Raw genomic sequence first — 27540 nt, forward strand, 5'->3', positions numbered from 1 at the left:
ACTCTCTCTCCTTTCCAGCTAATCCCACATGCCATCACCGGAGTAATCTTCCTGAAACACTCTTGCAGCTTTGCTTAATCCTCTGCTTGAAGCCTCCAAAATAACTTACTGATTACAGAATAAAATCCAAAGCCCTTATCAAGCCCGCGGTAACTTCCTTTGTCGAACACAAGCCTCCTTCTTTGAATTTATTACCTGATCTCTTCCCTTCCCTCAAGAACCCGTAGTTTCAACAACATAAGTTTACTCATTATCTCCCAAATATGCCCACCACCCCTCCTTTCTACACATTGTCTTCCTAAAATGCACTTTTTGATGTTGTCTGAATCTTCACCAGTTTGAAAAACTTATCCTGAATGATCTCTTCTGTGAAGTCTATTTCGACTTCCTAGAAATGTCTTTTCTCCTCTCTGCAGTTCGAAAGGATTTATATTTCATACTTTCTAGTTACCGCTTATTTGCTGATCTGTATTTTTATTTATGTGCTATTTATTTTCTCCATTTAGATTTTAAGTCCTAGATGGGCAGGGACTGAATCTTCTATACCACCAAGAACGGCATTTGACAGAGTGATAGGTATAAATCTATCCCTTCCCTCATTCGGTATTTTCTGGTATTTTTTTTTTTTTTTTTTTTTTTTTTTAGCATTTCTTCTAGACATTGGGCTATGTGCTAGCAGTAAAACATAACAAGGTAACTTCCCGACCTCACAGAGCTCTGGCTGAGTGAGGCATACAGAGAAGTAGTCAGTTGATTGTAAGATACATGGAATGATGGATAGTGAATCAGATTCGTGGAAGCAAGAAGATAAGTGCCAAGCCTAGATGAGGGGCAATGGGAATGCTTCTAGAAGTGAGGTTCAGGCAGAGTCTGAAAGATACATAGGAATCAGGTAGTTGATGGGGGCGAGATGGAAAGAATGTTCCAGGCAGAGGACTCAGTGTGGGTAAAGATCTGGAAGGAAGAGCACACTGAGGAACTGAATTAAGCCCCATGTAGCTGTATTGTGGAGAATGAGGTAAGATTCCTAAGTGATGAGGTTGCAGAGGATCCCTGTAATGGGCAAAAAGTTGACATCTTTGGTGAATGTCCAGGAGGCAGGACTTCCAGGATCAGATGTTTGAGTAGATAAAATGAGGGAGCAGCACCCAGGTTTTTCTTAAGGATCACTTGGTGGATGGAGGTATTGGAGGGAAGACAATGAGTTCAATTTTGGACATTGTGAATTTGAGGTGCCTATGAAATATGTGCATGGTGACATATAGTTGTAGACAGTTTGAAGCTTGGAAGAAAGCTTTGACCAGGAAATAAATATTTGGGTGACATCAGTATATGATAGGATGAAATCATAGCGAAAGAGTGTGTAGAGTCAGTGAAGAAGACTTTAAGACCAAACCTTAACACACATCAGTATATAAAGAACAAGTAAAGAGAACAGAGTCTGCAAAGAATGTTAAGATGGAATAGGCAGGAGGAAGGAGCAAAACAGGTGAGTGAGGTGTCCTGGAAACCAAGGGAAGACTGAAATCCATCCATTGGGTTTAGAAACGTGGAAACCATTGATGACCCTAGTAAGAATAGCTTCTGTGTAGAGGAGGGGCAGGGAAAACGTAAACTGGCCCAAGATAGATTGTAGCACATTGAGAAGTCAACAGACAATTATGGTGGAAAGTTTAGTTATGGAGGAGAGGGTTTAAAGAGGGTAGAAGCTCGAAGGAAATGGAGCTGAGAGGCTCTTATTATAATATTGTCTAAGCTACTGGAAATCTGTGATGTTTAAAGGCTGACAGGAAGAATTCATTAGTGATAAAGAGGTTGACCATAAGCTAAAATAGCCAGAGTTATAACTCCTCTTAAAATTATTTGCCCAGTCTGTCCTGTTATCTTTCAGTATTCTAAATAAGTTAATTCCAGACTAATTTTGGACTTCACTGAGATCTTGTTACACAAGATTGCAAATTCCTGTAAAGTATGATTCAAACTGTTCTACTTATTTGTTCTGGGTAGCATTTAGTGTCTTAAATAGAGAAAAATTTCAACAAATATTATTTTTATTACTGTCATTTGTTTCTTTGTTCTTTGAGCAAATATATGTAATTTTTAATTTTTTGTGGGTACATAGTAGGTATATATATTTATGGGGTACACAAGATGTTTTGATACAGGCTTGCAATGCTTTATAATCACATCCTGGAGAATGAGGTGAGCAAATATTTATTTAATGTCCATTGTATGCCAGCCATTTTTTCTAGGTGTCAAAGATATTAAGGTTACCAGGCCATACGCACTACCAGGCCATACATACCACTTGTTCTTGAGGAGTTTATCATCTAGGGAGTCAGTTAATGAAATAATTATGGATTGCAAATGGTACTTAAAATGGCATGGTGATAGACAATAATCCTGAGTGGCTACTGTATATACATCTTTTCCTATGAACTTTTCTTTCCATTGTTGGAGGGAGAATAATGACAAGCTATTAAAGAGTTAAATGACTTAAGATGGAAAGGAAAAGGTACTGGTAACAGAGACTACTTTTGGCATAGTGAGTTTACTCCTCTGTTTACCATTTCTAAAGTTCATGGGACTCTGATGCCTATAATGGGCTGTATGTTTTGCAGGTTTTGTTGGTTGATCATTCCTTAGCCTCTGAGAGACTAACAGACTCTCCACTTTTTCTCTTTTCCCTTTCAGTAATTTGCCATCTACCATGTATGAATGGTGGCCAGTGCAGTTCAAGGGACAAATGTCAGTGCCCTCCAAATTTCACAGGGAAGCTTTGTCAGATCCCAGTCCATGGTGCCAGCGTGCCTAAACTTTATCAGCATTCCCAGCAGCCAGGCAAGGCATTAGGGACGCATGTCATCCATTCTACACATACCTTGCCTCTGACCGTGACTAGCCAGCAAGGAGTCAAAGGTAAGCTTTTTTCTTTCTGCCCATTTGCCAGACCTCTGTTAACCTGCCAAACCCACAGAGAAGTCAAGGATCTGCAGATGGCCAGGCCTGGTATTGAAACAGAAAGGAGTACATGATTTGTGGCCTGAGAAATGGCATTAGAGACAGAATGTGGGCCCAGGTATGTAGCTACAGTTCTTTCTAGGCCATAGAGAATTGGTATCTAGGAAAAAAGAAAATAAAAAGGAGCCCATTTTTCTCTAGTGACTCTTACCACCAAGAGCTAATAAATGTGCATGGCACTGTTCTGACAAGGCCTGGGAAATAGGGAGATGAACAAGACAGTGTTCTGGCCCTTACAGCATTAATAAGCTAGTGGACCACACAGTACCTACTGGTGAACTTCGTAATTAAAGAATGCTTGGTTTTAGTTGTAAACAATCATTTAACCTCACTGGACTGCAATTTGTTCATTTATAGAGGAAAGTAAACTAGGTCACTTGGAGCTCAAAAATTCTATGACGAATTCATCCTTTTAAACCTGGCATTTTTATAAATGCACACTTTTGAAAAGGGGGTCATAGAAGTTTACTGGCTCTAATTCTTTAAAGCATGAATCCTTGCATCAGGAGATGAGATTTTTGTTTGAAAGGTATAGAACGTAACTTGTTATAGATAAAAAATAATGCATTTTGGTATTTTGTGTGTATGTTACAAGAAGCACAAAAATAACAGGTACTGTATTGTTTAAGGGTAAGAGAATTGTGCCTTGTAAAATTGGGTTTTTTCTTTTAATCGAAAATTGTAAATCCTAAAATTTTTATAATAGAAATTGTATGAGAAATTCAAAACTAATCAAATGCTTGATCTTTCTGATGAACATTTGATAAAATTTATCTGCTTAGAACAAGCAGGATATATTTCACAGCTTTATGATTTTGGAAAAGAGTATTTTAGTCTCATGAATGTGTTACTGTTAAAAGTTTTAATTTCTCTCTATAATTGCAAAATGTAAAAAATATAAATTCAGGCTTAATTTTTATTTTGCATGTGCCCTTAAGAATTTTGATGGCTATGCAGCAAAGTGCTGCACATTATATAAATATGTGTGCATGTGTGTTTATAAAATTTACTTTCATGTTTTAAAACTTTTGGTTTGCCTGTTAGTTATTCAGGACTAACAAATTTTCCTCCCAATCTGTTTTAGTGAAATTTCCTCCTAACATAGTCAATATCCATGTGAAACATCCGCCTGAGGCCTCCGTCCAGATACATCAGGTTTCAAGAATCGATGGCCCAACAGGCCAGAAGACAAAAGAAGCTCAACCAGGCCAATCCCAAGTCTCTTACCAAGGCCTTCCTGTCCAGAAGACCCAGACCATACATTCCACATACTCCCACCAGCAGGTCATTCCTCACGCCTACCCCGTGGCTGCTAAGACACAGCTTGGCCGGTGCTTCCAGGAAACCATTGGGTCACAGGTAAGCATCATCACCAAGCCTGCTTTAGTAATGTGTTACAGATATGGTATCATTTTAACAAGAAAGCCAGACTTGATAAAATGCTGTTTTTATAAAAGGCTTTAACAAACTATGACTCGTGGCCATATTTTTGTAAATAAAGTTTTATTGCCACATTCATAGCCACACTCATTCATTTACATATTGTCTATGCCCATTTTCATGCTATGACTACAGAATTAAATAGTTCCAGTGAGAACACATGGTCTGCAGAACCTAAAATATTTACTGTGTGTCTTTTTACAGAAAAAAGTTGCCAGTCCCTGATGTACAGAATACATTTATTTATTTCTTTATTGATTGATTGATTGATTGAGTTGGAGTCTCACTCTGTTGCACAGGCTGGAGTGCAGTGGCACAATCTTGGCTCACTGCAACCTGCACCTCCCAGCTTCAAGTGATTCTCCTGCCTCAGCCTCTCAAGTAGCTGGGATTACAGGCACATGCCACCACTCTCGGCTAATGTTTTTATTTTTAGTAGAAACGGGGTTTCACAGTGTTGGCCAGGCTGGTCTCGAACTCCTGACCTCAAGTGGTCTGCCTACCTCGTCCTCCCACAGTGCTGGGATTACAGGCATAAGCTACCGTGCCTGGCTTCCAAAAATGTTTCTGGAAGTCCATGATTACCTGTTTCTATTTTTTCAGTTAGGGTGATCTGTGTATAAAACATGTGTCAGGCGTGAGATATGGTACAAAATATATATTCTGCAAAGATGCTTGAAAATATTTTTGCCTTTTGCAATAGTTTTGTTCATGAGTTTTGAATTCATTGTGCAATGATAATTCATGTCATCTTTGACAGGAAGTAATATTTCATGTTATCTTTTATTTTCTTATAAAAATTCAGGCCAGGTGCAGTGGCTCATGCCTATAATCCTAGCATTTTGGGAGGCCAAGGCGGGTGGATCACCTGAGGTCAGGAGTTTGAGACCAGCCTGGCCAACATGATGAAACCCCATCTATACTAAAAATGCAAAATTAGCCAGGCATGGTGACAGGCGCCTGTAATCCCAGCTACTTGGGAGGCTGAGGCAGGAGAATCGCTTGAGCGTGGGAGGTGGAGGTTGTAGTGAGTTGAGATCACACCACTGCACTCCAGCCTGGGTGACAAGAGCAAGACTCAGTCTCAAAAGAAGGAAAAAAAATCATAAATTGCAAGGTATAGTGCAGGAGTTGCTTGAAGTATAACTTTAGGCCTATATTTATATCATAAAGTGAGAGAAAGGCAAAATTTTCTTTAAAACTCATCATTGAATGTGCATGGTGAAGATAACCTAAAAGTGTTGGTTCCTGCACTCCATTATGTGATAATGATGGAGGCTTCGTTCTGTGGTTTCCCTCCTGTCTTTTGGTTATGGTTTAAATCCCTCATGAGAAGACTAGATGAGATACATTTATTATTATTCCTCTGCTATGTCTTGAATATTAAAAATATATCATGTGTGTATATATGCATGTGAAATACTTGGGGGTAATAGAACTAATTATCACTGCTTTAGACACCTGGGAAACACTTTTAGATACTAAATCAATGGTAGGATTGTCAGCTTTCTTCTAGGAGAAGGAGGGAAGATTGTAGACCTGAATGGAAGGCAGCATGTGGGAATGGAAAGAGCATCCTTGTGGAGTTGTAAGACCTTGATTAGAGCTGTGAGCCCAGCACTCGGTAGGAGGGAAGCAGCTTCCTTATCTGCAAAGTAGAGATAAGACGTGGGGCTCATGAGACTTTGTTAAGATTAATCAAGATAATTGTGAGCCCTGCTTTGCAATTATTATAGAACTATGCAAATATTAGCTTAGAGAATATTTATCAAGATAGAGTCAAACTTAAGCAACCATCTACTATGACTGTTTCTATATCATGTGCTTTCAGTAAAATAGGGACAGCATCGATCCCACAAACACAGCCCTCATTGGCCTGTGGACACCTGAAATGCGACTACAGGGGACCTAACGTGGCTTTTCATTTCCCAGTTTTGGAAATGCTTTTGGGAGAAGGAACGCCATCAATTTAAATGTAGCTTAAAAGTAAAGACAATGTTTATGCTGAGGGTAGGTTTTGACAAAGATAGTGGGGCTGAAGATAAACTTTATACACTTCACAGCTTTACACTGAACTGCTCTTGGAGAGGGAGGACAAATTTGGTGCCATTTGCATTGTTTAGTCATTCCAGCTTAGGTTGGTCAGGGAGAAAGGAAAAAGCAGATCTTTTAAAAATTGTGTGCCCAGTACCTTCCTCCCTGTTTCCAAGTTGGAACACAATGAAAGAAAGCAAGAAAATGAGGCATAACAAACTTGTTATTCTTGTACAGTATTAGGTGATTGCTAACAAGAAAACATGAAAAGATATTATTGACTTCTAAGCCTAGAGTATACAATTGAAATGAATTGGCTAATTGATGGAATTACCCAAATAATTAAAACTCAGCGGAATACTTTTGTCTTATCTGCATACATCTCTGACTTTTGGTCTAAAAGATCCAGACAGTGATCTCAATTCTTAATTCATTTTGCATGCGTACTCACTCATACACAGCTTCAAAATAAGACCTATTTTTTGGAAAGCATTCTCAGTATATATTTATTGGTCTTCCTGTTCATGAGGAATGTTGCTGGATGCCAAAGGCTGCCCAATTAATTTGTGCAATTAGGGTGAACCAGGCATTTAAAAAATACATTACTGACAAATAATTAATAGTGTTTAGGTGTATCCTACAATCCTACAAAGGAGTTTGAAAACATTTGTGCTTTCTTGCTGTGGTTGGTTTGCAAATGTAGCTATAATCAGGAGTTATAGGTAGATTTTAAATGGCAGAAAATCAAAAACAAAAACAAAACCGTGGATAAATGCTCACTATTGTTTGCTCAGTGGAGTTCTCTTATTAGTTGCAAATGTCAACCATTGAGACTTTAATGCAACAGTTACCAATAAACATCTATGTGTATATATTGCTATGAGAGGTCATATACAAAATAAATTTGACAGAGATAGCCCTTGTTTCTGTGGCACATTCTAATAATTAGGTAGTAAACATGGGATTGAAAACTCAAGATGAACTGTGATCAATGTATTTAAATTCAGGAAAGCTTTGTAGAGTAGAATTTCAGAACTGTTTGGATGATGGAGGAAAATGGATGATTGATGAGGAAACCAAGCTCACAGAGCAGAAAGGGAGAGTAATTAAACAGAGGAAAGAGAACAGTACAAGAAATGGGCAAGGAAGAGTTGTCAGAAGAGATCAGAGAAGTAAAATAGCTTGGGATTCTTGGCAGGCTCTTGCGCAAATATTAAGCCTCTTAAATCTGAGGCATAGTGCAGTATAAATGACTTGCTGGCAAGGTCAGCGTGTCAGGAAGCCCCTTTGACCAAATGGTCAACTCAGCATCATTAATAGTGGGGCAGTCTGACCTATGTGCCTCCTGCTGTAAGACAGTATAGAGTTTGCAGAATTACCCATGAAGCGTTCTTGCCAAATATATCTAACCTGAATCTAATCAAACCCTTAGACTTAACCACAAGTTTATAGGGAATATCAAGGGTAAAGAAACAAGTTAAAAACATCATACTCAGACAGAAAAAACAATCAGACATTTACAATGTAGGGCATTATTGCCTGGTTTCTTAAAAAAAAAAAAAAAAAAAAACAACAGTGTAAAAGAAAGTGAGATGATGTTTGTAGAAAGAGACTACAGAGGCACAAAAAATAAGTATAATATATTCACCTTAATTAAATCTTGATAAAAAAAAAAAAAAAAAAGCCAGATCTAAGAGATTTTGGGAATAGTTGGGGAAATTTGAACGTGAGCTCTGTCTCAGTCCATTTTGTGTTGCTATAACAGAATGCCGCAGACTGGGTAATCTATAAAGAAAAGACATTTATTTCTCACTGTTTTAGAGGCTGTGAAGTTCAATATCGAAGTGCCAGCATGTGACCAGGGCCTCCTTACTAAGTCATCCCATAGCAGAAGGACAAGAGAACACGAGAGAGCAAAGCGGGGCTGAACTTGCTTTTGTAACAAGCCCACTCTGGTGATAACTAACCTACTCCCAAGATAATGCCATTAATGCATTCATGAGAGAAGACCCTCTTATTAGGTCCTGTACTCCTAACACTGTCGCTTTCAGGGGATTAAGTTTCTAACACATGAACTGTGGGGGACACATTCAAACCATGGGAAATGTCATTAGATGATATTTTGGCATTATTAGTTTTCTTATGTGTGATAATAGTATTGCAATTATGTAGGAAAATGTCTTTATTCTTTTTCGTTTGTTTGTTTTGAGACAGAGTCTCACTCTGTGGCCCAAACTGGAATGCAGTGGTGTGATCTCAGCTCACTGCAACCTCCTCCTCCCTGGTTCAAGGGATTCTCCTGCCTCAGCCTCCTGAGTAGCTGAAGTTACAGGCATGCACCACCACACCCAGCTAATTTTTGTATTTTTAGTAGAGACGGGGTTTCACTGTGTTGCCCAGGCTGATCTTGAACTCCTGACCTCAGGTGATCCACCCGCCTCGGCCTCCCAAAGTGCTAGAATTACAGGCATGAGCCACTGCACCCAGCAGGAAAATGTCCTTATTCTTAATAGATGAATGCTGAAAGTTTTAGGGGTGAAATCCCATGATGTTCATACTTTACAGGCACACTTTGTTTTATTGCACCTCACTTCAGCTCTTTGTGTCTTTTACAAATTGAATGAAGCTTATGGCAACCCTGCTTATTGGCAAGGAAATTTTTCTGAGAGCAGGTTCTCACTTTGTGTCTCTGTCACATGTTGGTAATTTTTGCAATATTTCAAGACCTTTTCATTGTTATATCTGTTACGCAGATGTGTGATAAATGATTTTTGTTACTATTGTAATTGTTTCGGGGCATCACAAAGCACACCCATATAAGATGGCAAACTTAATTGATAAATGTGTATTCTCTGACTGCTTTACCAACTGGCCATTCCCCCATCTCTCTCCCTCTCTTCAGGCATCCCTATTGGCTGAAACACAACAATATTGAAATTAGGCTAATTAATAATACTACCATGGCCTTTAAGTGTTCAAGTGGAAGAGTCACACATCTCTCACTTTATTTATTTATTTATTTATTTATTTATTTATTTATTTATCTGTTTATTTTTTGAGACAGAATCTTGCTCTGTCACCCAGGCTGGAGTGCAGTGGAACGATCTCGGCTCACTGCAAGCTCTGCCTCCCGGGTTCATGCCATTCTCCTGCCTCAGCCTCCTGAGTAGCTAGGAAAACAGGTGCCCACCACCACGCCCGGGTAATTTTTGTATTTTTAGTAGAGATGGAGTTTCACCATGTTAGCCAGGATGGTCTTGATCTCCTGACCTCGTCGTGATACACCCTCTTCGGCCTCCCATAGTGCTGGGACTACAGGCCTGAGCCACCGAGCCCGGCCACATCTCTGATTTGAAATCAGAGGCTAAAAATGATCAACCTTAGTGAGGAGGGCGTGTTAAAAGCCAAAATAAGCCAAAAGCTAGGCCTTTGCCTCAGTTAGCCAAGTTGTGAATTCAAAGGAAAAGTTCTTGAAGGAAATTAAAAGTGCTACTCCAGAGAGTACATGAATGATAAGAAAGTAAAACAGCCTTGTTGCTAATACGGAGAATGTTTGAGAGAGGTCTAGGACCACCAACATTCCCTTCAGCCGAAGCTTAATCCAGAGCAAGGTCCTAACTCTCTTCAATTCTCTGAAGACTTGGAGAGGTGAGGAAGTTGCGGAAGAAGAATCTGAAACTAGTAATGGTTGGTTCATGAGGTTTAAAGAAAGAAGCTATCTGCATACCGTAAAAGTACAAGGTGAAGCAGCAAGTGCTGATGTAGAAGCTGCAGCAAGTTGTCCAGAAGGTCATTGATAAAGGTGGCTATACTACGCAGCCTTATACTGGAAGAAGATGCCATCTAGGACTTTCATAGCTAGAGAGAAAGTCATTGCTTGGCTTCAGAGGACAGGCTGGCTCTCTCGTTAGGGGCTAATGCAGCTGGTGACTTTAAGTTGCAGCCAGTGCTCATAGGCCGTTCTGAAAATTCCAGGGCCCTTAAGAACTATGCTAAATCTACTCTGCCTGTGCTGTATAAAGGGAACAGCAAAGCCTGGATGACAGCACATGTGTTTGCAGCATGGTTTACTAAAGATTTTAAGACCACTGTTGAGAACTGATGCTCGGAAAAAAAGATTCCTTTCAAAATATTACTGCTCATTGACAGTGTACTTGGCCACTCAAGAGCTCTGATGGAGATGTACAAAAAGATGAATGTTGTTTTCATGCCTGCAATCACAACACCCATTCTCTAGCCCATAGATCAAGGAGTCATTTTGACTTTGAAGTCTTATTATTTAAGAAATATATTTTTTAAGGCTATCACTGCCATAGATCATGATTCCTCTGGTGGATCTGGGCAAAATAAATAAAAAGGTTTCTGGAAAGGGTTTGCCATTCTAGATGCCATTAGGAACATTCATGATACATATGAGGGGGTCAAAATATCAGCAATAAAGATTTTTAATTAAATTAGATACTGCAAAAAGTCAAAGTCAACCCTTATGAATGACTTTGAGGGATACAGGATTTCAGTGGAGGAAGTCACTACAGATGTGGTGGAAATAGCAAGAGAACTCAAGGTAGAAGTGGATCCCGAAGATATGACCAAACTGCTGCAATCTCATGTTCAAACTTGAATGGATGAGGAACTGTTGCTTATGAATGAGCAAAGAAAGTGGTTTTGTGAGATGAAATCGACTCCTGGTGTAGATGCTGTAAACATTGTGAAATGACAACAATGGATTTAGAATACGCTATAAATTTAATTGATAAAGCATTAGCGGGGTTTAAGAGGACTGACTCATTTTGAAAGTTCTAGCATAGGTCAAATGCTATCAAACAGTATCACTTGCTACAGAGAAATATTTAGTAAAAGGAAGAGTCAGGCAAAGCTGCAGACTTCACTGTTGTCTATTTTAAGAAATTGCCACAATTTCTTAAAGGTTGCCACCGCAACCCTCAGGAAACCCCATCCTGATTGGTTGACAGTCATCAACATCAAGGCAAGACCCTCCACCGGCAAGAAGGTTATGACTTGCAGAAGGCTCAGATGATTATTAGCATTTTTAAGGCAATAAAGTGTTTTAAAATTAAGGTATGTACTTTTAAGACATAGCACAATTGCAAACTTAATAGATGACAGTATAGTGAAAACATGACTTTTATTTGCACTGGGAAACCAACAAATTCATGTGACTGAGTTTATTGTGATTGTCACTTCATTGCAGGGGTCAGAAACTGAACCCGCAACATATCTGAGGTATGGCCTGTAATTTCAGATGTATTTTACACACAAGTAGCACAAACTTGATTCTTGAGCGGTTCATTTGCAGATAGGTGTTCATTGTGTTATCCTTTGAATATCTCAGTGTATTTGAAAATTTTTTAGAAAGAAGGGGGAAAATGTTAAAATTTCCTAGACTTAGAATAGTATATTTTAAAGCTGAATTTAAAAGCTTTCACTGTAATACATTTAGAGACTTTTTAGAAACAAACTTAAAGTTTTTTTTTTTTTTTTTTTATACTTTAAGTTCTAGGGTACATGTGCATAACGTGCAGGTTTGTTACATATGTATACATGTGCCATGTTGGTGTGCTGCACCCATCAACTCGTCAGCACCCATCTTGAAACTTAAAGTTTTTAACTGTTTAACAGAGGTGTTGGGTAGGTGTGAGGTGACCTGAGGCCAAGGAAGAGAAATTGACCTTGTGAAATGACCAAGGGCCAATCTAAGAAGTCAAGCTGAAAATAAAGGAGATGACTATAGGGGATTTTGTGAAGAATTAAGCATCAGGATTGCGTCTACAGGCTGTTGTAAAGACAAAGATCATGAAGAAAGGGACTATTCTGAATTTTCTTGCTTCACAAATCAGCTAAATAAATGCTCACTAGAATTACCTGACCCTTAGCAGGGAGGATTGTGAGGAGATGAGCAATAACATCTTTGTTACAAGCAGCCTCATCCTTGATTAATATTAGGAAGGGTGTACTCTTAATTATCAGTCAGGAAGTCCAGGCTGTTTTAGAGATGGAATGATAGAGAATTAATGGAGAAAATTCAGTGATCAGTGAATAGATTTGCTGATGATAGTTAAATTCATGACCACAGAGGACATTTCTTTGGATTGCATTATAATGAGAAAAGAGCAGGAATAATGGAGTTAAAGGTTTCTATAGTGTTTTCTCACCTTGACGGAGAATGCCAACTTATAGGGAAAAAAAAAAAACATTTCTATTGTTTTGTTTTTGTAAAAAGTTACGTTTAGTATTTCAGAGTTCTAAAAATATGTTTAACAATCAAATAAATCATTGATTTTTATGTGAATCAGGCTGTCTATACAGTCAGTCTCTATAGGCATCACTAAATCGCCTATATTCAAAGAACAGAAATTAGTCTAATAGAACTATATAGGGTGACAGACAGGAATGGTTTTCTTGAATATAAATCAAGTATGAAGTAGTTGGCAGGTCCTAATTTTGGCAGAGTTAGGTTTCTTTGCTACCTGGAGTAAATTGTGGTAGTCTACATATATTTGGAAACATTTGCAAGAGTTTGCTCACTGACTGTTAGAATTACAACTCCAGTGGTTACAGTTACCAGCCACTTCAGGGTAATCTCATGTTTTCACAGGCTTAAAACCCGAACATTTCCATGGTAGTTATCATCTCTGAGGAGAGGCCAGGTTTCAGAAAATACCCCTCCAATCTATCTTTGCATCATAGGAGCATTAAATATATTTATCTTTTTTACATAAAAATCAATTGTATAAGGGTATCCTTTGTTTTTAAATTGGTTCTCTTAACAGTGACCTAAATTCAAAGCTTATTTTGCATCTGACTTTTTGATTGCTTCAGACATGTTTTATTGATTGCCCAATTGCTGGACACAAACGCTTAGTGACCTAGTTATGCCAGATGGTATGAAAAGGCCTTGTATGGGAAGCATTTAGAATCGCAATGTAGAGTTCGGGGTCCAGCTTCCATGCTGAACCTGCCCATTGCCTGGCTGCACAAGCCTGTGCCCTTTGTTGAACCCAGGAACCTGCTGCGTAACCAGACAGAGGCATTATAGGGGGAGACAGAAAATTCAGGTGCTTCAAGATTTCCTATTTCAAAATGCTGAAAGAGCAGAAAATTTCACGTGTAAATACCTGAGTTAATTGATTTATACAGAATATGTTTTAAGTACAGCACTCTAACACAGATAAAGATGATCAGATAACACATGAACCCACTTTTATAGTTTGCAACTATAAAACTCTTAGAAAAGATTTGAAAAGCCATAAAAAACAAACTTTAAGATTAAGGTCTTTAATACATATTCTACAGAAGAAAATAAACTTTATGTGGATTAGGAAGAAAGGAAAGGACCGGTAGTTGATGTGGAATCCTGATATCATTGGAAAAACTCTTTTTTTATTTCCTTTAATTATTGGTCATATAAATAATAAGCGCTAGGGCAAAATTGGGTTAAAGTGACACAAGAACTGTTTGGGATTCTATTAGAGATGCCAGAAGTTGTTCCAGCAGTTCTCTTTGGACAGGAAAAATGGAAACAGAATGGGCCATTGGAGAAAAAGATTATTTAATTGAAGATAGGTCTCTTTTGGCAGATGCGTTCAGTGACATCCTAAGCTCTAAAGCTTAGCACTGGAACACACACATACACACACACACACACCCCGTTCTAAAGGGCCAAATGGATATACTTAGCTTTTGTTTTAAAAAACTTAAAAAAATAAGCTTAATGGAGAAATTAACAGGAAAATATGAGCTCATTGAGGTGGAAAGTATCCTAATTGCATGGCTGAAATTACCTTTTTTTTTTTTTTTTTTTTAAGAGTTTCAATACTTTTGTCACAGGACTTTGAATAAAGAAAAATATTTCTCGGTTTCCACTGGACAAAAGCCAATAAGAAGCTGGGGAAATAGATGTGATGCCTGCCAACTCCACATGGGAGAAAAAAGATGGGTAGATGTTGGGTAGATGCAGATGAGATAGGCGCTTTGGAAATCTTTTCTCAGAGGTGAGAAATGGTGTTCATTTAGGGGAGCTGAGACATTGAGTTCTGCTCAGAAACCTGCTCTTGAATTTCCACAGAATCTCTTCTGTCCTGACAACCCGAATATTACTGGGATGAAGCCTAAATCTATGATTTAAAAAACAACAACAAAAACCTAGTTTGATCCTGGCAGAGTAATGCCAGAATTATTGTAACACTTTTCACACTGGTTATTCTCTAAACTGAGTCCATAAACTATGTAAATATATTAGAAGTCTAAAGAAAAAAAATGGTTATAAAACATCTTACTTATGCAGTCTCCCTTGTGTGGAAGGGGAGCTGAGCCAGGCTGGGTCAGCAGAAGGCAGAGGTGAATTGTGGCTCTTTCTTCCACCCCATTGCCTGAGGCCACACGCCCTTATGGATAGGGCCCTCCCAGGTGATCTTGGACCAGTGCAGTGGCCTGCCTTCTTTTGGAGGAGCTGCTGGGCAGTGGCTGGGGAAGGTGAGGCTGAGGCTACTAGACATCTGTCTTTTTGCTGAGCAGAGAGCTCAGTTGGAGTGTGTGCTGATTGCATTTACTGAAGTTTGGCTTTCTTGAGGTGGAATACGTCATTAACACCAGGCACTTCCTATGCCATCTGGGCTTTTCTTCAGTGTCCCACTCAAGTACTCCTTTGGCATAATCTAAGAAATATTTAATTGAGTGTGAGTGAATCTGGTTGTCTCTTGTGCCTCTAAAATGGCTGCTCTCTGTAGCCATCCGTGCCAAACCTTACCTGTGTCAACAACTGAAGGTATCACCGAAGGTGTCCTACACATCTCAGTGATAGGTGCTGGAACTCTTAAGTGTTTGCTGGTCTTGTTCCAGCAACCTCTACCAGATTGACTTTCATGCAGGGGCCCTCTAGCCTGGAGTCAAGAAAGATCAGTAAAGACAGGGGTAAGATCCAAAGAGGAAAAACACAGCATGTGAGAGAGAACATGTCTGCATGTCACTGGGCTCCTGCCAGTGGAGAGGAGAACTGCTCGTTTTACTTGGATTGAGAATGTAGGGCTGGGACATTAGGATAATCAAAATATAGATTCTTAGAACTTCAGAGAATGGGTTGTGACCCAGACGTTACCCTTCGTGCGGCCCAGTATCCAGTCTTTACCCAGGCAGATGTCTTCTGGGAACCAAAGAGACTGTCAGCTTTAAGTGTCCACCTGCCCTGACCTGTTTAAGAGAAGCAAGCCTGTGTTTCTTCATTGGTTCTCCCTAAGGCCCTCCTCTCAGACTTTTTCTTTTCATTTTATTGGCAATGAAAATGCCTGACCTGTTTAAGAGAAGCAAATCTGTGTTTCTTCATTGGTTCTCCCTAAGCCCCTCCTCTCAAAGACTTTTATTTATTTTTTTTTTTCATTTTATAGGCAATAAAAATGCCTTTATCATGACATGGAATATCAAATTACCATATTTTATGCCTCTAGGGCTCACTAAAATAATATACCTATTAATAATTAGACTCCTGTTTCTACATAGGATTAAGCATTGAAATAATAATTATGGAGCAGCTCAGAGTAGAAGCATGCTGAGCTACTTCTGATATTGGCAAAGTGGTAAGATTTTATGGTCACTGTGTTTGAAGATGACAGTTCTGAGCATGTTGGAAATAGTTTTAAGAGATGATGGCTTGAATTGATGGTTGATTTTGGCTCTATACATTATAAGAGATGGTTTCAGGATTTATGGCTGGTATTTCTAGGCTCTGATGGTCTGATGTGGCTCTGTGCTATCCCTCAGAATTGAGATTTGCTAAAATGAAGAGGAATCAACTGGTTTACTAAAAAAATCAGTCCGCTAAAATCTGCCCCATGAAGTTGTAGCAAGAAAAACAACAATTTTTTTTTTTTTTTTTTTTTGGCCGTATGTTGAAGAGGACAAAGCTCTTTCCTGAACCTTCTCTAAGACAATGATAGTATTGTTTTTTCCTTTCTCATCCTTCCATTTTTTTCTCCTCTTCTGTCTCCTTTTTTAAGTAAAATAATTGATATATAGAATTGAATGTTCTATTTCAACAAGGTCACTTTATGAGACTGTGCATTTACTCTAGTGACACTGCCATTGTGCAAACAGCTTGGACACGTCTGAACAAGACTTGTGACCATTGAATATTTAAAGTATGTCTCTAGCCTTGAAGAAAATTCTAAAATTCAAAATATTTTGAATATTTGTAAATATTTTAAACAAAGAGAGCAATGTCTCCAAGATGACCACTTTGCAGAAGACTGGTGCAGAATGTGCAAGCTGTAACGGAGTTGTTAAAGAATATGGTCTTAATATTCTGTGACTTCGAGGTAAGCTTCTTTTTTTTTCTTTTCCTTTTTCTTTTTTTAAGAGATAAAGTCTCACTCTGTTGCCCAAGCTGGAGTGCAGTGGCAGGATCATAGCATGCTGCAACTTCAAACTCTCGGGCTTAAGTGATCCTCCTGCCTCAGCCTCCCAAGTAGCTAAGAGTACAGGTGTGTGCCACCACACCTGGCCATGGGGCAAGCCTATTTGTAAGACAATACATTTTTATAAAACGAATAGCTGATTTGACCTTCAAAACAATCAGGTGAGACAGGAAAAGCAGATAATTATATCTCCCATTTATTTATGTGAAATTTGAGGCTCATAGATTGGGACTAGCTTGTGTTGGTATTTCCAAGAGGATAGCTTTCTTTCCATTTTAGCAAACTCATCATATCTTGGACCCTCAGTTTCTTCATTTTCCAAATAACTGGATTGGCTAAGGAGACTATCAAGGAGTCTTTGAGCCCGCCAACGCTCTGTGATGATTTCTACAGGGAGTCTTTGAGCCCGCCAATGCTCTGTGATGATTTGCTCTTTTCTGCAATCTTAGACACCACTGGTGCTGACATATGCACAGGCCATATGGACAGATCAATGTCAAGTAGAGTGAATGAATAACTATACTGGTCTCCCAAATCCTACTGACTTGAAAGACTCCTCTCTAGTATCAGTTTCTCTGAAAAGCTTTTTAGTACTTCTTCAACCCACACTTCTCTCTGTTCCTTAAATCTTTATTGCATTTAGAATCTAAGCAGACAGTTTTGAATTTAAATATTTTAAAGTTGTTGCTTTTGTACCTCGTTTCTCTTTCTCACCAGCATGCACTTTTTATAAGGCCAGGATCACTTATGAATTGATCTCAGAACTAGGCACAGATGAATTGTGGGTAAATATATTAGGTTAGTCTAGGTTGTGCTTCAGTAACACATTAGCATAACAAAGTTTACAGTTTGTGCGCATTAGACATCTTATAGGTGAGCAGAGGACTCTGCTCTGTATATTTCAGGGACTTGGGTTGATAATGGTTCCATCATGTTACTGCCATGTTATCCAGAATATATGGCTTCCTTAATTCCTACAACAGAGAACAAGAGGTTCTGCGAAGGACCACACTCATTATCTTTCCCATTGCCCCCTGTTCAGAATGAGTCCCATGGCCATACCTGTTAGTGCTATGGCTGGAATTATGCCTCCCATCCCCAAATTCATATGTCGAAGCCCCAAACCCCAGTGTGACTGTATTTGGAGACAGAGCCTAAAAGGAGATAACTAAGATTAAGTGAGATCACAAGGGCAGGGGCCCTGATGTGATAGGACTGGTGAGCTTGACCTCTCTGTTGCTTTCCCCACACACTTGCACAAAGAAGAGTCCATGTGAGCACACAGCCAGATGGCAGCCACTCACGAGCTAGGAGGAGGGGCCTCACCAAAAATCCACCATGTTGGTACCATAATCTTGGGTTTCCAGCCTCCAGAACTGTGAGGAAATTAAAAAAAAAAAAAAATCTGTTTAAACCACGCAGTTTACGGTATTTTGTTATGGCAATCCAACAGATAGTTTTGGAGCTGGCAAATGTGGGGAAACAAGTGGCTCTTTGGGGAACAATGGATGTTTCTGCCAGAAGAGTCAGGGCAGTGGGCAAGACAGACATGGTTCCCTGCACCCGGGGATCTAAATGAACCTGTTAGTGTTATTTGTGGCTTTCAGTTTTTCTACATGACTTGCAACCAAACCACAGGTAATTATTAGTTTTGAGTTCTGTGTACTTGGAAGAGACACAGAAAAAACGGAAAGCTTAACCAAATGAGGCATGCATTACAATTTCACATAGTGCTATGAGGCCTAAAATGTTTCTGGTTCCTTTCATTATCTCTATATAGACTTGAAGCTTAATACAGAAGAATTATCTCGATATGGTTGTAGAAGTAAGTGTTGGAGGCCAGGCTTGGTGGCTCACGCCTGTAATCCCAGCACTTTGGGAGGCCAAGACAGTCAGGAGATCGAGACCATCCTGGCTAACATGGTGAAACCCTATCTCTACTAAAAATACAAAAAATTAGCCGGGCATGGTGGTGAGCGCCTGTAGTCCCAGGTACTCAGGAGGCTGAGGCAGGAGAATGGCATGAACCCAGGAGGCGGAGCTTGCAGCGAGCTGAGATCACGCCACTGCACTTCAGCCTGGGCGACAGAGCGAGACTCCATCTCAAAAAAAAAAAAAAAAAAAAAGAGAGAGAAAGAAAGAAGATTGGAGGAGATAGGCATTTATGTTCATGATTTTAGGAGGTGTTCAGGTTGCTGTGTCGTAATAATCATGCCTGTATGCACGTCTTTATTCCCTCTCTCAACATGAGTCTTTCTTTTTAGACACATTCCTGGTAATCAAACTTAAAATAAATCTGATCTACTCCCCATCTAGTACTAGGGTTTATGATGTGATTTGTGTTGTTTTGCCCCAAGGAAAGGCTAACAGGAATTATGGTGTCAGAATAGAATCATGACAATACTGTACTTAAATTTTCTTTTTGAAACTGAAGAGCAAAACACACATATCACAGCCTGGAAGAAGACTTGACTGTTGAAATGTTCAAATCATTGTAGAGGTTGATAAAATAGGCAGCTCAGATTTTATCTTTTCTTTAGAAAAGATGTCAAGTAGAATCGTAAGTTTCATGCTTAAGAGGTTTTTCTTTTTTTCCTTCATATGTTACTTTAAAAACCATTTTTGCCTTAGTGTGACTTTAAAAATACCGTTTCATAAACTGAAATAGTTGTCTGGAATCCCTTGAAGCCCATGGTTTGGCTTCAGCAGGTTTTAAACAAATACACTGTCAGAAATCGATGTGGATACATTTCCAGCAGTTAATTCTCTAGTCACAGTAGATACTTTGTAAAATCAATAGCCTGAAATATCAGAGGATTATAGTTGTATCACATCCCCCAAATGCCTAACGTTGTTTTAATTACTCTAATAAAAGAAAGCTGAGTGGACTTAAAAAAAAAGAAAGAAAGAAAAAATCCTTGCCTATGAAGAATGTTCTGCTCAAGCCAAAGCAAATTTTTTTTACAAGTTCTCTTAGAAAATCTGGAAGTATTTATGCATTTTCCTCTTCTTATGAGACAATGCCTGTTACCCAGCCAGTTCTGCATCGTACACTGCTCTTTGTGACAACGACCCTTAGAACAAGTTGATCAAATATGTTGCTCTAGTTGCATTAGCGATAGGGGTTAGAGATTTAGAACTTTTTACTTTTTGATGCAGAGAAATAAGCGTATTTAATGATCTAGTGCTGGGATACTAAAGAGTGTTCATGAGGCTTTCTACTTTAATTTGGAGCCATAGTTGATTCAGGGGCTAGAAGAACACCATTTTGCTCAGAACATTGTCAGGAGTCACTTTTCCAGAGTGGAGATGTGTTTATATCATAGTGAAAAGACAGTTTAACAGGAGCAAAGAAGAGGAAAGACCAAGTTTTGATTATTCCAACCTGTTACATACAGTCAGTACTTTTCCTGTAGGGCAGTTCATTCTGGTTCTTATGAAAAGAAGTTCGAGATTTCCCCCCCCCCCAAAAAAAAAAAATAGGATTAACATTCCTCACCCAGATTCATAGTATTGATGGTGTAGCTTTGGTTTACTAGAATACCCCAAGGCTTTGTGCCAGAATGTTAGAGTAATGTGCTTCTGAATGTGGATGGAGGTGAGGATGGCACTTGCATGGGTGGAATAATTTATGGGACATACTTGTGCAGTGTGGGTTGATGGATTATAATATGACTTTATAATGGTCACAGCCCAGTACACCCAAGGCCTGCATTTCCATGACCATCTGGAATCATTTCTGAGATCTTGCCTATTGATAATTATATCATGCATTATAGCTACCGAATATAATCTAGAATCAAACCATTTAAGAGCCGTAACGGTTTACAGGAAGGTTAGAGCTGCCCTTTGTGTGTACAGGTTAGTAGGAAAGGGCTGGCATGAGGTAGAGTAAGGAAAAGGCAGCCCGTTATTATGGTTATCCTTGATAAGGTGACCCAGGTCAGGGTACGAGGATACAAGCAGGCAGGCTGTGGCAGCATGGAATCTAATGTATCAACCTGGCAGGCAGGGGGCACCTGAGGAACACTGACTTTCATAGGATTGCCCTGCCACAGGCAACCTTGCCACCATAGCTCCTTGGCTGCCCTCAGCCCTGCCCTGGAGCTTTCATAAAATCATAGAACTTGGGCACTTAAATGAGTATTAGCAAATAGTCTGTCCTTACAATTTTATGGGTGATGCAGCTAACATCCAGAGAGGTAAATCAGTTTGCGGTTGAGTTTGTGGGAGGTGGGGAGTAAGACTGAAGCTTTTTAGTGTCTAGTTCAGTCTTTCTACTTTTCTTTTTTTTTGAAGCAGAGTCTTGCTCTGTCTCCCAGGCTGGAGTGCAATGGTGCGATCTTGGCTAACTGCAAGCTCCACCTCCCAGGTTCAAGCAATTCTCCTGCCTTAGCCTCCCAAGTAGCTGGGATTACAGGTGCCCGCCACCAAGCTTGGCTATTTTTTGTGTGTTTTTAGTAGAGACTGGGTTTAACCACATTGGCCAGGCTGGTTTCGAACTCTTGACCTCAAGTGACCCACCTGCCTTGGCCTCCCAAAGTGCTGGGATTACAGGTGTGAGCCACCGTGCCCGACCAGTCTTTCTACTATTGCACACTGGCTCTTAGGCCATTTCGTCTAGGGATGGAGGATTCACAAGAAACTATTGCTATCTCAACCTGAAAGGACAGCTATATTCTCTGGGACCTGACTTAGTTAGAGAGTCGCATGCTATGTAGTGTTTTGTGATTGGGCCATGGATCCTTGAGGGGAAGGAGCACAGTGAGCTCCACTGCTGTTGCTTCATGGTCTTGGTTCTCTGGCACCAAAACATGGCACCATGACAAGTAGGATCGTGATGTCCCCAAAGCGAAATCATCTGCCGCTTGAACGTCAATATTTACAAGTTGAATTATTGGAATTCAGTGATACCATGTTGTACTTCTTGAGCAGAATTAAAATGAAATCCATTTAATGACATGCCCTCCACAGCATTAATTCACTGAGTATTTCTTTACTAGCCAGAGCGCTTTTGAGAAAACCTGAATATTTTTAGTAAGATCTTAAGAATATCTTTTTCTTTTATTTCTATATCTAACTTACATGTTTATTTTGTACATCTCTTGTCTGTAGGTTGAATCTGGGACATTGTATATTGAATAACTACTAGATGAATTGCTCTTTTGTTAAATAAGCACAGGTTTTTAAAGCAGGAGCCTGGGGGAAGAGATCTAATACTGATCGAGAGCCCAGTGGGGCTTGGCCATATGGCTGTCTCACATAGAGTCCATCTCACATGTGTTGTCTCAGTCCACTCAAGAGCTCCATGAAAAATGGATGTCTCGAGTTCCATTTTATAGAGGATGAAATAGGCAGAGAGACGTTGAGAGTGTTGCCTCTAGTCATGGAGGTGGTAATTGGTAAAGTGAGGATGTGAATGTTTTTCTATTTCCAAAAACTGCCCTCTTGCCATTTACCCAGTTATGGGTCATCCTTACACTGCTTTTCACTGAGTTCAAGGGGAATGTGGCTGTGCAGAGAAGTCTGCTTCCTGTTCATAATGTGCTAATGGTGCAAGGCAAGTAGATATCTGGGAGTTTGCTTTGTGTTCGGAAATCTTTTTACTGTGGCTGGACAGCATTTGTTGAGGTAAGAGATTATTCATACTGAACTTAACTCCTTTCTGCTGTTTGTTTGAGAAGAAGTACAGTCAGTGGGCCTCTAATCATCTAATTTCAAATTTTTGTCCTCTCATTATTCCTGATCATGTTTATCTGCAATATAGTTTCTTCCTTTTCCTCCCTGTGAATGATATACTTTATCTTGGTAATTCTTTTTTACATTTCAGGGGAAGTACTAGATATAGAACACTTCACCTTTATGAAAACACTTCTCTCTCCCTCCTTTTCCTCCTCTTCGTCCTCATCAGTCTTTCTGTACTTACCGTTGTTTCAAAGATGCTAATTATTTAATTGGAAGCAATACAAACTTTTTTGCTTTGAGGAAAGAAACTATGATGCTTCTTTTCCCGTTTCCTGGTTGACTTTTACATCCAACTATACATCTAATCTCAAATTTGGAAAAATCTCCATGGTTTAGCTCCACATCTTCTCTGACTCTGCACACCCACTCTTTGTTCCTTCGTATTGACCTGCCTTCCCCTGTCTTTACCCACCTCTGTTGCCACTGGCTCTTCTCCCAGCTGGTGGTTGGTCATATGCTTAGCTAGAGCCGTTCCATCTCTTTGGAATCTCTCTCCCTAGTAGAGCCATTGAGTCACTTCCTTGTTTCGGTTCTTGCCTAAACACAGTCCTACTTACTCTTGCAAGAGTTACAACAAATCAGACTTCTGTTTTATTTCATGTTTTCCCTCAGTACAATCTCTACGAGTATTTTTTGAAACCTGTATCACTTCAACATTTCGAGTTTTATTTGCCCCTTTGGCTCTGAAAGATTTCTTTATTCAAACTTAAAATATATTTTTTTCTCTAATTTATTTTTCTTTATTTTATTCAAAGGTAAGTGTATTCACAAAATAATGTTTTAAATATAGAATAATATATAGTGAAAATTAAAACCCTTCTAACAGCCACCCTTCAAGTAACCACTGTGAAATATATTATTCAAAACATTTTTATATATGTACCGTCTTTTCTTCAAATTTTTATTTTATTTTATTTTTTTAATTTTTTATTTTTTTTATTATACTTTAAGTTCTAGGGTACATGTGCACAATGTGCAGGTCTGTTACATATGTATACTTATGCCATGTTGGTGTGCTGCACCCATCAACTCGTCAGCACCTATCAACTCATCATTTACATCAGGTATAACTCCCAATGCCATCCCTCCCTCCTCCCCCCTCCCCATAATAGGCCCCGGTGTGTGATGTTCCCCTTCCAGAGTCCAAGTGATCTCATTGTTCAATTCCCACCTATGAGAACATGCGGTGTTTGGTTTTCTGTTCTTGTGATAGTTTGCTGAGAATGATGGTTTCCAGCTGCATCCATGTCCCTACAAAGGACACGAACTCATCCTTTTTTATGACTGCATAGTATTCCATGGTGTATATGTGCCACATTTTCTTAATCCAGTCTGTCACTGATGGACATTTGGATTGATTCCAAGTCTTTGCTATTGTGAATAGTGCCGCAATAAATATACGTGTGCATGTGTCTTTATAGCAGCATGATTTATAATCCTTTGGGTGTATACCCAGTAATGGGATGGCTGGGTCATATGGTATTTCTAGTTCTAGATCCTTGAGGAATCGCCATACTGTTTTCCACAATGGTTGAACCAGTTTACAATCCCACCAACAGTGTAAAAGTGTTCCTGTTTCTCCACATCCTCTCCAGCACTTGTTGTTTCCTGACTTTTTAATGATTGCCATTCTAACATGTGTGAGATGGTATCTCATTGTGGTTTTGATTTGCATTTCTCTGATAGCCAGTGATGTACGAGCACTTTTTCATGTGCCTGTTGGCTGTATGAATGTCTTCTTTTGAGAAATGTCTATCCATATCCTTTGCCCACTTTTTGATGGGGTTGTTTGTTTTTTTCTCGTAAATTTGTCTTGAGTTCTTTGTAGGTTCTGGATATTGGCCCTTTGTCGGATGAGTAGATTGCAAAAATTTTCTCCCATTCTGTAAGTTGCCTGTTCACTCTGATGGTAGTTTCTTTTGCTGTGCAGAAGCTCTTTAGTTTAATTAGATCCCATTTGTCAATTTTGGCTTTTGTTGCCGTTGCTTTTGGTGTTTTAGACATGAAGTCCTTGCCTATACCTATGTCCTGAATGGTATTACCTAGGTTTTGTTCTAGGGTTTTTATGGTTTTAGGTCTAACATTTAAGTCTCTAATCCATCTTGAATTAATTTTCGTATAAGGAGTAAGGAAAGGATCCAGTTTCAGCTTTCTACTTATGGCTAGCCAATTTTCCCAGCACCATTTATTAAATAGGGAATCCTTTCCCCATTTCTTGTTTTTGTCAGGTTTGTCAAAGATTAGATGGCTGTAGATGTGTGGTATTATTTCTGAGGGCTCTGTTCTGTTCCATTGGTCTATATCTCTGTTTTGGTACCAGCACCATGCTGTTTTGGTTACTGTAGCCTTGTAGTACAGTTTGAAGTCAGGTAACGCGATGCCTCCAGCTTTGTTCTTTTGACTTAGGATTGTCTTGGCAATGTGGGGTCTTTTTTGATTCCATATGAACTTTAAAGCAGTTTTTTCCAATTTTGTGAAGAAAGTCATTGGTAGCTTAATGGGGATAGCATTGAATCTATAGATTACCTTGGGTAGTATGGCCATTTTCACGATATTGATTCTTCCTATCCATGAGCATGGAATGTTTTTCCATTTGTTTGTGTCCTCTTTTATTTCACTGAGCAGTGGTTCGTAGTTCTCCTTGAAGAGGTCCTTTACATCCCTTGTAAGTTGGATTCCTAGGTATTTTATTCTCTTTGAAGCAATTGTGAATGGAAGTTCACTCATGATTTGGCTCTCTGTTTGTCTGTTACTGGTGAATAAGAATGCTTGTGATTTTTGCACATTGATTTTGTATCCTGAGACTTTGCTGAAGTTTCTTATCAGCTTAAGGAGACTTTGGGCTGAATGGGGTTTTCTAAATATACAATCATGTCAAATGCAAACAGTGACAATTTGACTTCTTCTTTTTCTAACTGAATACCCTTTCTTTCTTTCTCTTGCCTGATTGCCCTAGCCAGAACTTCCAACAAACACTATGTTGAATAGGAGTGGTGAGAGAGGGCATCCCTGTCTTGTGCTAGTTTTCAAAGGGAATGCTTCCAGTTTATGCCCATTCAGTAAACATGGAAAGGAACAACCAGTACCAGCCATTGCAAAAACATGCCAAAATGTAAAGACCATCGATGCTAGGAAGAAACTGCATCAACTAACAAGCAAAATAACCAGCTCATATCACAATGACAGGATCAAGTTCACACATAACAATATTAACCTTAAATGTAAATGGACTAAATGGTCCAATTAAAAGACGCAGACTGGCAAATTGGATAAAGAGTCAAGACCCATCAGTTTGCTCTATTCAGGAGACCCATCTCATAAGCAGAGATACACATAGGCTCAAAATAAAGGGATGGAGGAAGATCTACCAAGCAAATGGAGAACAAATAAAGCAGAGGTTGCAATCCTAGTCTCTGATAAAACAGACTTTAAACCATCAAAGATCAAGAGAGATAAAGAAGGCCATTACATAATGGTAAAGGGATCAATTCAACAGGAAGAGCTAACTATCCTAAATATATATGCACCCAATACAGGAGCACCCAGATTCATAAAGCAAGTCCTTAGAGACTTACAAAGAGACTTAGACTCCCGTACAATAATAATGGGAGACTTCAACACCCCACTGTCAACATTAGACAGATCAACAAGACAGAAAGTTAACAAGGATATCGGGGAATTGAACTCAGCTCTACGCCAAGCGGACCTAATAGACATCTACAGAACTCTCCACCCCAAGTCAACAGAATATACATTCTTCTCAGCACCACATTGTACTTATTCAAAAATTGATCACGTAGTTGGAAGTAAAGCACTCCTCAGCAAATGTACAAGAACAGAAATTATAACAAACTGTCTCTCAGACCACAGTGCAATCAAACTAGAACTCAGGACTAAGAAACTCAATCAAAACAGCTCAGCTACATGGAAACTGAACAACCTGCTCCTGAATGACTACTGGGTACATAACGAAATGAAAGCAGAAATAAAGATGTTCTTTGAAACCAATGAGAACAAAGATACAACTTACCAGAATCTCTGGGACACATTTAAAGCAGTGTGTAGAGGGAAATTTATAACACTAAATGCCCACAAGAGAAAGCTGGAAAGATCTAAAATTGACACCCTAACATCACAATTAAAAGAACTAGAGAAGCAAGAGCAAACACATTCAAAAGCTAGCAGAAGGCAAGAAATAACTAAGATCAGAGCAGAACTGAAGGAGATAGAGACAGAAAAAACCCTCCAAAAAATCAATGAATCCAAGAGCTGGTTTTTTGAAAAGATCAACAAAATTGACAGACCGCTAGCAAGACTAATAAAGAAGAAAAGAAAGAAGAATCAAATAGACGCAATAAAAAATGATAAAGGGGATTCACCACTGACCCCACAGAAATGCAAACTACCATAAGAGAATACTACAGATACCTCTATGTGAATAAACTAGAAAACCTAGAAGAAATGGATAATTTCCTGGACACTTACACTCTCCCAAGACTAAACCAGGAAGAAGTTGAATCCCTGAATAGACCAATAGCAGGCTCTGAAATTGAGGCAATAATTAATAGCCTACCAACCAAAAAAAGTCCAGGACCAGACGGATTCACAGCCGAATTCTACCGGAGGTACAAGGAGGAGCTGGTACCATTCCTTCTGAAACTATTCCAATCAATAGAAAAAGAGGGAATCCTCCCTAACTCATTTTATGAGGCCAACATCATCCTGATACCAAAGCCTGGCAGAGACACAACAAAAAAAGAGAATTTTAGACCAATATCCCTGATGAACATCGATGCAAAAATCCTCAATAAAATACTGGCAAACTGAATCCAGCAGCACATCAAAAAGTTTATCCACTATGATCAAGTGGGCT

General features: G+C 39.2%; 1 protein-coding gene across 4 annotated transcripts in view; it reads left to right on the plus strand.

Annotated features, from left to right (window-relative positions):
- Positions 1-27540, plus strand: part of LTBP1 (latent transforming growth factor beta binding protein 1) — a 455184-nt gene that overhangs the window by 237335 nt on the left and 190309 nt on the right. For all 4 annotated transcript variants that reach the window (XM_023216379.2, XM_023216380.1, XM_023216381.1 and 1 more), the window contains 2 exons: positions 2695-2919; positions 4106-4380. In XM_023216379.2, coding sequence (XP_023072147.1) covers positions 2695-2919; positions 4106-4380 — 500 coding nt within the window. The remainder of the gene's footprint in view (positions 1-2694; positions 2920-4105; positions 4381-27540) is intronic.

Source organism: Piliocolobus tephrosceles, chromosome 15, assembly GCF_002776525.5.
Source record: "Piliocolobus tephrosceles isolate RC106 chromosome 15, ASM277652v3, whole genome shotgun sequence".
NCBI classification, from domain to species: Eukaryota; Metazoa; Chordata; class Mammalia; order Primates; family Cercopithecidae; genus Piliocolobus; species Piliocolobus tephrosceles.